At 39.7% G+C, this 11208-nt stretch overlaps 1 protein-coding gene across 1 annotated transcript; it reads left to right on the forward strand.

Annotated features, from left to right (window-relative positions):
- Positions 1-9926: 9926 nt before the first annotated feature.
- LOC137216524 (melanoma-associated antigen B10-like) lies at positions 9927-10973 on the forward strand. Its single transcript, XM_067722602.1, has 2 exons — positions 9927-10068; positions 10183-10973. The coding sequence occupies exons 1-2, from the start codon at positions 9927-9929 to the stop codon at positions 10971-10973; spliced, it is 933 nt and encodes a 310-aa protein (XP_067578703.1).
- The last annotated feature ends 235 nt before the right edge of the window (positions 10974-11208 follow it).

An 11208-nucleotide genomic window follows, 5' to 3' on the forward strand; every position in this document is an offset into this window, starting at 1 on the left:
TAAACCCTTTTGAAGTACACCTAGGAAAAAGTAACCACAGGCCCAGATGTTTCTGTTCTGTGTACTTTCCTAAACCAACTAACTTGGATGAAGGGAAAATCCTAACTCCAGCTCCCTCCAGACTTCCTATGTCACATAACAGGGGGGATAAAAGCTGAGAAGCATTTGTGAAGGCAATAGCCCAGGGGGCACAGAGCCACTAAAACATGGACAGCTAATCACAAGATTATAGAACACTTCCCGGACAACTTACCACTGCATCAACAAGGTCCAATATAATACCAGAGGATTCCTGCTGAAAGAACTGCAAGGCTTAGACCACTTATGAAGGTGTTCCTAGGGAAAACCAAAGACAACAAGAACACTCAAGGAAACTGAAATCTCAGGTGCCTACATTAAGAGCAAACAGTAAACACGACATAACTCTTATGCAGATAAACACAAACTCTCATGCTAAAGGCCCTTTAAATCGATTCCTATTTTCCAATACATTAAGTCCAGCCTTCAACGAAAAATTATAAGATATGCTAAAAGGCAGAAAAGCACAGTCTGATTAAAAAGCAAGTAAATTAACCGCACTCAGGTATAGGAGATCATTTGGAATATCAGACTAGGATTTTACAATACTTATGATTCATACGCTAAGCCTCTAATGGAAAAAGTGAACAACATGCAAGAATAGTAGGTAATGTACGTAGAGAGACGGAAACTGTAGGAAAGCATCAAAAGGAAATGTGAGAAATCAAAAACATCATAACTAACATGAAGAATACCACTGATAGGCTCACCAGTAGACTGCATATGGCCAAGGAAAGACTCAGTGAAATTAAAGATATACATTGATAGAAAACCCTCAAACTAAAAAGCAAAGAGAAAACAAAATAATTTTTAAAAAGGAAAAGAGTAACCAAGGATTGTGGAACAATTACAAGAGATGTAACATATGCATAGTGGGAATAATCTGAGAAGAAACAGAGAAAGCAGCAGAATTTTCAAAGTAATAATGACTGAGAATTTCCCCAAATTAATGACAGACACTAAACCACAGACCTAGGAAGCTCAGAGAACACCAAGCAGGATAAATAGAAAAAAAAAATCTACACCTAGGCATATCATACTCAAACTGCGGAAAACCAAACAGAAAGAGAATTCTTGAGACGAGGTAGAGAAAAAAAGAACTTACTATAGAGGATCAAGGGTAACAATTACCAAGATTTCTCTTCACAAGCGATGCTATCAAGAAAAGACTACAGTTAAATTTTTAAAGCATTGAAATGGAAAAAACCCAACAACAACAACAAAAACACTACCACCAACCTAGAATTCTGTAGCCAGGGGGAGAAAATCCTTCAACAGTAATGAGAAATAAAGACTTTCTCTGACAGACAAAAACTGATGGAAATTTGTCACACAGATCTACTTTGCAAGAAATATTAAAAGAAGTTCTTCTGGGAAAAGGAATATGATATAGGTCAGAAGCTTTGGCCGACATAAAGAAAGGGAGTAACACAAGGAGTAAATGAAGATAAAATAAAACCTTTTATTTTTATTATTTTCAACTGATCAAAAAAGATAAATATTTCTTCAAAATAATAATATAACAGCAATGCATCCAGTGATTATACATTATGGATAAGAGAAATAAATGGCAGAAATGGTATACTTGCACTGTTACAAGATACTTGCGCTAACCGTGAAGCAGGATGATGCTATTTGAAAGAGGACTTGAATACGTTGGAAAAGTATAACGCAAATGCTACAGAAACCACTAGAAATTTTTTAAAACTATAACTGATATGCTAAAGAGGACAGAAAACGGAATAACATTAAATCTTGAATTAAAAGTAGAGAAGGCAGAAAAAGAGCAGGGGATTAAAAAAGAAACAAAGAGTAAGCTCAATGAGTAGAAAACAGTTACAAATATGGTCAACGTTAATCCAACTGTATCAATAATCACTTTTAATGTGAATGGTCTAAATATACCAATTAAAAGGTAGAGATTGATAAAAAGAATGAAAACAAAGGTGACCTAACCCTATGCTGTTTATAAGAAACCCAGTTTAAATATAAAGACATGAAATGATTAAAAGTAGAGGGATGGATACAATAGCTGGTCATGGAAGCAACCTAAATGCCCATCGACAGATGAATGGATAAAGCAGATGAGATACATATATACAATGGAGTATTACTCAGCCATAAAAAGGAACAAAATTGGGTCATTTGTAGAGACATGGATGGACCTAGAGTCTATCATGCAGAGGGAAGTAAGTCAGAAAGAGAAAAACAAATATCGTATATTAATGGATACATGTGGAATCTAGAAAAATGGTACAGTTGAACCGGTCTGTAAGGCACAGATAGAGACACAGATGTAGAGAACAAATGTATAGACACCAAGGGGGGCAAAGCGGGGGTGGGATGAATGGGGAGATTGGGATAGAAATATATACACCAATATGTACAAAATAGATACCTAATAAGAACCTGCTATATAAAAAAAATAAAATAAAATAAAATTCAAAAACAAAAAGTAAAGGGATGGAGAAAACTCTACCATGCTAATATGAGTGGAAAAAAACAACATCTGCTCTAGCTATATTTATTTCAGACAAAGCAGTATTCACAACAAGAAAGTCAGGAATAAAGATGGGCATTACTTAATGATTAAGTGGCCAATTCTCAAAGAAATCATGGCAACCCTTAATGTGTATGCACCAAAAAATTCTGTTAAGATACACGAGGCAAACACTGATGAGACACATCTACTGTTATAGAAGGAGATGTCAACACATCTCTTTTCATAATTGACAAATCCACTAGGCAGAAAATCAGTAAGGTGCAGTTGAACTGAAAAGCCACATCAATTAACTAGATCTAAATGACATTCATAGAATACTTGACAAAAGCAGAAAGCACATTATCTTCAAGTCCACATGGAACATACACCAAGATAGATCACATTCTATGCCATAAAACACACATCATCAAACTTAAAAGAATATAAATGATACAAAGAATGATCTCATTCTGCGATGGAAATAAACTAGAAACTGGTAACAAAAAAGTAGCAAGAAAATCAAGGGTATTTGGAGATTAAACAATATACTTCTAAATAACACATGGGCCAAAGAGTAAATCTAATGAGAAATTTTAAAATATGTTTAACTAAATGAAAACAAAATTACAACTTATCAAAAGTTGTGCAATATAGCAAAACCAGTACTTAAAGGGACATGTATAGCATTGAATGTCTATACTAGAAAAATCTAAAATCAATAATTTAAGCTTCTACCTTAGTAAACTGGTGAAAGAAGAGAAAAAAAAGCAGAGGAAAAAGAAATAATAAATCAAAGCAGAAATCAATGACACTGAAGAAAGGGAAAAAATAGAGAAAAAACAGCAAAACCAGAAGCTATTTCTTTGAACATATCCAAAAGAAAAAACAAGAGAACATTCTAACCAGGGTACTCAAGGAAAATAAAAAGAGAGAAAACACCAATGAAATCGCTAATAGCAGAAATGAAAGAAGGGCCATCACTAGTGATTGCACGGACATTAAAAGGATAATAAATGAATGTCATAAACAACTCTAGGCCTACAAATTTGAAAAGTTAAATCGACAAATTACTTGAGGATACAATTTCCCAAAACTATACAAGGATAAATAGATAATCAGAATAGGTCTGTATCTATTAAAGAAATTTAATCTATAATTAATAAGCTTCCAATAAAGACAGCACCAGGCCCAGATGATTTCACTGATGAATTCTAACAAAAATTTAAGGAAGACATGAAAACAATTCTCTACAATCTCTTCCAGAAAACAGAAGCAGAGGGGACACTTCCTAATTCATTCTATGAGGCCAGCATCACTCTAATGTCAAAACCAGAAAAAGAAATTAAAAGAAAGGAGAATTGACCACCAATATCTCTCATGAACATAGATGCAAATTCCCCAACAAAATATAAGCGAAACAAATCTAACAATGTATAAAAGGAATTATATACCACAACTAAGTGGACTTTATTTCAGGTGTGCAACATTTGAAAATCAGTAAGGATAACTCATCATATCACTAGGCTAGAGAAAATAATCACATTATCATATCAATAGATGAAGAAAAAAATTTGATAAAATCCAATACCCATTCATCATAAAATTTCCCAGCAAACTAGAAGTAGAGAGGCATTGGCTCAGCTTCATATACTGAATAGAACATGTAAAAAAAAAACAACAACAACAGGTAAAACATCCTACTTCATACTGAGACGATAGATGCTCTCACACTAAGATCAGGAACGAGGCTAAGATATCCCTTCTCACCATGCCTATTCAACACTGGACTGGAAGTCCTAGCCAATGCAATAAGATAAGAGAAGGAAGCAAAAGATATACAGATTTGAAAGGAAAAAATACAACTGTTTTTGCTCACAGATGACCTAATTGTCTATGTAGGAAATCTCAAATCATCAATCACAAAAAACTCCTGGTATCAATAAGCAAAGGTTAATATTCAACAGTCAATTGTTTTCCAATAAACAAATGGAATTTGCAATTGAAAAACCTAATGCCATTTACATTACCACCAAAAAAAGACTGATTATAAATAATTCTTAGAAAAATATGTATAAGATTCATATGAGAAATACAAATGTCACTGAAAAAAATTAAAGAAGATCTAAATAAATAGAGAAACACTCCATGTTCATGGATAGGAGGATGCAAGATTGTTGAGATGTCAGTTACTCCCAACTTGATTTATATACTCAAAACAATTCTGCTCAAAACTCCAGCAAGGTATTTTGTAGATAGTAACAAACAATCTAGAGTTTATATAAAAAATGAAAAGATCCATAATAACCAACTCAAATCAATACTGAAGAAGATCAAAGTCAGAGAACTGATATTACTGGATTTAAAAATGGACTTTAAAGCTACAATAATGAAGACCACATACTATTAGCAAAAGAAGAGACAAATAGACCAAGGCACAGAATAGAAAACCTAGAAACAGACCCCCTCATACAGTCAACTGATCTTTAACAAAGGAGCAAAGGCAATTCAATAGAGAAAGGAGTCTTTTAACTCACAGTGCTGGGACAACTAGACATCCACATACAACAAAAAAGAATGCTGATACAGACTTTACATGTTGCAAAACAATTAACTCAAAATGGATCACAGACCTAAATGGAAAACTCAAAATTAAAAAAAATCCAGGGACTCCCCTCACGGTCCAGTGGTTAAGACTGCACTTCCACTGCAGGGGGCATGGGTTTGATCCCTGGACAGGGAACTAAGATCCTGCCTGCCATGTGGAGTGGGAAAAAAAAAAAAAATAGAAGGTAATATAGGAGAGAGTCTTGGGTTTGGCAACGAGATTTTAGACACAACACCAAAAGCACAATCCATGAAAGAGAAAAATGATAAGCTGAACTTCATTAAAATTAAAAACTTCTACTCTGTAAAGGGTACTATTAAGAGAATGAAAAGACAAGCCGCAGACTGGGAAAAAATAATTGTAAGAGACATATCTGATAATAAACGTGAATCAAAAATATACAATGAACTCTTAAAAAACTCAACAATAAGAGAACAAAAAAGTCAATTTAACAGTGGTTAAAAGAGCTGAACAGACGCCTCACCAAAAATATACACAGATGGCAAATAGCATACGAAAAGATGATCAACATCACGGGTCTTCAGGGACTTTGGGATTAAAACAACAATGAGATACCTATCAATATGGCTAAAACAAAAACAAACACCTGACAATACCAAATGCTGGCAAGGATGAGGACCAATAGGAACTCTCATTCAGTGCTAAAGGGAATGCAAAGTGATAGAGACACACTGGAAACTGTCTGGAAGTTTCTTTTAAGCTAAACATAATCTTATCACATGATCTAGCAATTAAACGCCTAGGTATTTACTCAAAAGAGTTGAAAACTTATGTCCACCCAAAAGCCTTCAAACAAATGTTAATAGTACACTAATTCATAGCTGCCAGAAACTGAAATCAACCAAGATGACCTTCAGCAGATGAATGGGTACACAAACTGTGGTAGTCCACATGACGGAATGCTATTCAGCCATGAAAAGAAATGACATTTCAAACCACAAACAGATATAGAGAAACTTAAATGTATATTGATTAGCAAAAAGAGCTAGTTTAAAAAGCCTACTTATTGAGTTATTTGTAGTGAGGTGGATGGACCTAGAGTCTGTCATACAGAGTGAAGTAAGTCAGAAAGAGAAAAACAAATACCTTATGCTCACACATACATCTGGAATCATAAAAAAAAAAAATGGTCATGAAGAACCTAGGGGCAAGACGGGAATAAAGATGCAGACCTACTAGAGAATGGACCTGAGGATATGGGGCGGGGGAAGGGTAAGCTGTGACAAAGTGAGAGAGTGGCATGGACATATATACACTATCAAATGTAAAATAGATAGCTTGTGGGAAGCAGTCGCATAGCACAGGGAGATCAGCTCGGTGCTTTGTGACCACCTAGAGGGGTGGGAAAGGGAGGGTGGGAGGGAGGGAGACAAAAGAGAGAAGAGATATGGGGATATATGTATAACTGATTCACTTTTTTATAAAGCAGAAACTAACACACCATTGTAAAGCAATTATACTCCAATAAAGATGTTAAAAAATAAATAAATAAATAAAAGCCTACATACTGTAGCATTCCATCAATATTGTATTCTGGAAAAGGAAAAACTTCAGAGAGAGTAAAAAGTTCAGAGTTGTCAGGGGCTCAAAGTGAGGTTTTGAGGGATGGACAGGTGGAGCACGGGGGATATTTAGGGCAGTGAAACTCTTCTGCATGATGCTCTGTTGGTGAGTAGATGACGTCATGCCTCTGTCAACCATTATAGAACTGAAAAGCACAAAAAGTGAAATGTGTTATAAACAGTGGACAATAGTCAATAATAATGTATCACTATTAGTTGATCAATTATAACAAATGAACTTGTATCTACTGAACCAATACAAGATGTTAATAATAGGAGAATCTAACTGGAAGAAGAGAGTGGCTGTATGGGAACTCTCTGTACTATCTGCTTAATTTTCTGTAGTCCTAAATCTGTTCTTTAAAAAAGTCTATTAATTTAAAAACTGGAAAAAAAACCTGGACAAGAACACATAGCCAGTACAGAGCTATATACAACAATAGCAAATAAATAAGAGTCATGAGTAATGAAAAGCAAAAGATAACAATGCTAATAATTTGATCCTCTAATTAAAGATCTAAGGGAATAGGCACAGAGAATAGTCAAATATATAAAGAACTTCAGAAACCTGGTGGAAAAAAAGATCACCACAGCAAAATCAAGAGACTGGCCTGAAACAGTCAACAATTACTTAGATCATGTTAATCAAAAATACACCAAAGACAAAAGCAACAATATAAAAAACATACCTAGAAGGAAACCATACAAAAATGTATATAATCTACATGGAGGCAACAATAAGAATTTCCTGATAGACTTTGGAAAAAGAAGTCTCAACCAGAATAGTATGTTATGTGTATTCATGAGGAACAGATATTGTAAGAATATCGATTTTCCTTAATTCTTTTACAGATTTAGTACCTTATCCATAGCAGCTGATGATAATCAAACATGGGCTACTGTTTCCTGTACCCAAAATCAACCATGGAAAAATTATAGAAGGAATAAAGAAAAAAACATTAACAAAAGCAAAAACACAAAACTGAATAATCCCTGAGGGACAATAAGTCTTCACTGAACAAGAACCTGAGTGTGGGCAGGTAGGGGGATGCCCTGAATTCGAGACAGGTCTGTAGCCTGCAAGAGAGGCAGATGACAGGGTTGACTGGAGGAAAGCCTTTAAACTTGAGCCCTGGATTCTTCCACTGTGCTCTGGGACCATGAATCTCCACTGCTTCACTGAAGGAATCTGAGGCAGCATTTCAGAGCCCACATGCCAGGATGGCACCAAAGGTTGGTGTTGTTTGAAACAGAATGAGTCCAGAGGCTGTGCAATAACCACATGAAACCTCTTTAGAGGATCAGGACTGACCTTTTAAAAAAATTAATATTATGATCAAACATAAGGAATGGAAAGAATGAATCACACTTAACAAGGGTAGGTGTTCTTTCATGAAAAAATGCATATACACACACACTTGTTAGAGATATAAATATATTTCTTAGTATGAATGAGGGTCAAAAAATAAAAGTGACCACACTGGACTGAGCAATGTGAGATAATATAAAAGAGCTAGGTCTCACAAAATCCTGTAGCTTAGCCTCTTCTCCTCAGAAAGTAGATCTTTTAGAGTAGAAGGTTCCCCAAAGTCTAAGTATGGCTGGCGAACAAACGCTATGGGCCAGTGTGCCTTTTCTTTTACAGCCCACCATGTGTCCTGGGACCCCGCCTTATACTGCAACTTTCCCGTCTGGTATGTAGCCTGGGACTCATCCATTTTCTGCAAGGTTTGCAGGGAAACAGCTCAGAGCTTTCAGAGAGTTAGTATTTTCCAGGAAGTCTTTAAAGAAGCAGCCAAGAGGAGGACACCCTACTCCATGCCTCCACCTTGAGGAATGACGCGACAACCCACCCCAGAATAGAGGAACCCGCACAGAGCCCCGCCCCCGCTTTCGCTCCTGGGAAACCCAGGGCAGAGCTGTCACCATGAGGTACTGACTGACTTCCACCTCCAGGGTCTCAGGTCTCTGGAGGGGAGAGGAGACGCTGAGAGTGAAAGGAGGACGCTTAGAATTGCAGGAACGTGCCTCCCTAGAACAAAGGAGACATCATAGAACGCCTGCTACAATCCGACGCGTGCTAAAAGGCTAGCGGCAAAACTGTTAGGCCCAACGCACCGTCAGTTTTGCCTCGGGGTCTCAGGGAATGAAGACGTTGATCTGAGGCTGGTGGTCTCAGATCAACAGGGGAAAACATCCCAGGCTTTACCTGGCGTCGAGAGGAGACTGAGCGAGGACTGAAGGCACGCTCAACCCGGCACACACACTTGCTGTCCCTGCGGTCCACCCTGGGAGGCCCCGGGCAGGGCTGTCAAACTCCGGCGGGGGCCGGGGATGGGGGGCGGCTTGGCCTGGTGGGGGTGGCAACATGAGCGACGACTGAAAACCCTAACAAAGGGGGTGGCAACATGAGCGATGACTGAATCTAAGTGTATGAATGATATTGTGGAAACGCAACGCTGGCTGACTGTGGATCTGAGGCTCGTAAGCAACACAAGCCGGGCTCTGGGAGAGGAGGCGGCGGGGCGGGGCAGGTCTGATTTTCTGTTTCGTGCAGCCAGCTGAAGGCTAAGTGCAGCTCTAGATGGCGTGAAGCATGCCTGCATCCGCGAGCAAAGGAACTAGCTCCTTGGGACTCATTGAAGTATAAAAGTTTATAATTTTACAGCAGTTGAAATACTGACATCAATATTAAACCCATCAACCCCTGCTCCTGTTGTCAGCTCTGGAAGGCCCCAGCAGGGGTGGCCCGCTAAGGCTCTCCCTCATTTCCTCCTGGGATGGGGGGTGGGGTTTAGGGAGGGAAGGCCATTGGTGGAAGGAGTTTAGCCTCAGAGCGGTAAAGGGGAGGATGGCCGGGCCCTGCCAACAGTTGACAAGATGATCCTAAATGTGAACTGAGAGGATTATAGAGGGGACCACACAGAGCCTAGACCTGCCAGCCCAAGGCACACTGACTTCTCTGCAGGGGTCTCAGGGGACAGGCTGATCAGAAAAGGAGCCCTTTGGGTCCTAGTGCAGTGACCTCACAGAAAACTGCAGAGGCGGCCTTGGTTAAAGCCAGGGAGGAATCTCCCCGCTGAAGGTGCTCACAGCATCTCCTTGTCCCTCCCCTAGGTGCCCTCGTTGCCTGCCTTCCTGCCCACACTCCCGCCTGCTGGCCCTGACCTGTGTCATCATGCCTCGGGGCCGGAAGAGCAAGCGCCGTGCCCGCGAGAAACACAGTCAGGCCCGGAGTGAGGCTCAGCGTCTCCAAGATGCTCAGGCCCCTGCAGCAGAGGAAGAAGAGTCTCTCTCCTCCCCCACCCCTCCTCTTGGTGGTAATCTCCAGAGCTCCCCTGCTTCTGGGTCAGGTAGAAGATCCCAGGGGTCTCAGAGAGCCCCATCCACTACCACTACTTCTGCAGGTGTTTCATGCACAAGATCTGATGAAGGTGCCAAGAGCCAAGATGAAGAAAAACCAAGCACCTCTCAGGCATCACTCGGCACTGATTTTTCCTGCAGAACCGTTGTAGACCAGAAGGCAATTCTGTTGGTGCAATTCCTGCTGTGCAAGTATAACATGAGAGAGCCCATTACAAAGGAGGGTATGCTGAAGCATGTCATCAAAAAGTACAAGGAGCAGTTCCATGAGATCCTCAGGAGAGCCTCTGAGCTGATGGTGCTGGCCTTTGGCATTGATGTGAAGGAAGTCGATCCCACCAGGCACTGCTACGCCCTTGTCAGCAAATTTCAGCGCACCAGTGATGACAGGATGAGGGGTGAGGAGATCATGCCCAAGACCGGCCTCCTTATGACAGTCCTCTGTGTGATCTTCATGAAGGGCAACTGCGCCACTGAGGAGGATATCTGGGAAGTACTCAATGTGATGGGGATATATGCTGGAAAGAAGCACTTCATCCATGGGGAGCCCAAGAAGCTCATCACCAAAGATTTGGTGCAGGAAGGGTACCTGGAGTACCGCCAGGTGGCCAACAGTGATCCTCCACGCTATGAGTTCCTGTGGGGCCCGAGAGCCCACGCTGAAACCAGCAAGATGAAAGTCCTTGAATTCTTGGCCAAGATTCATGATACGGTCCCCAGTGCCTTCCCATTCTTGTATCAAGAGGCTTTGAGAGATGAGGAAGAGAGAGCCCAAGCCAGATTTGCAGCTATGCTTCTCACTGGTGCCGTGGCCAGTGAGCGTTCCGGGGCCGACTTCCAGGGCAGCTTCTCCCACCTGTAGTGAAATCTGAAGCACCTTCCTGCAGTAGTGTAGGGGCTGAGGTGGTGGTGGAGGGATCACAGTGAATAGCATATTAGAATAACTTACAGATTTATGTTTTGTTGTTGAAGGTTTTCAAATGTTGCTTCTTCTTTAAAAAAGTTTAATTAGCTTCAGAATCTAAGTATATGAATGATATTGGTTACATACTTAATGCTGTTTATGAAGTTTAAGAGTAATAGTTTTGCCATTTTAT

Source organism: Pseudorca crassidens, chromosome X (assembly GCF_039906515.1).
Source record: "Pseudorca crassidens isolate mPseCra1 chromosome X, mPseCra1.hap1, whole genome shotgun sequence".
Taxonomy (NCBI): Eukaryota; Metazoa; Chordata; class Mammalia; order Artiodactyla; family Delphinidae; genus Pseudorca; species Pseudorca crassidens.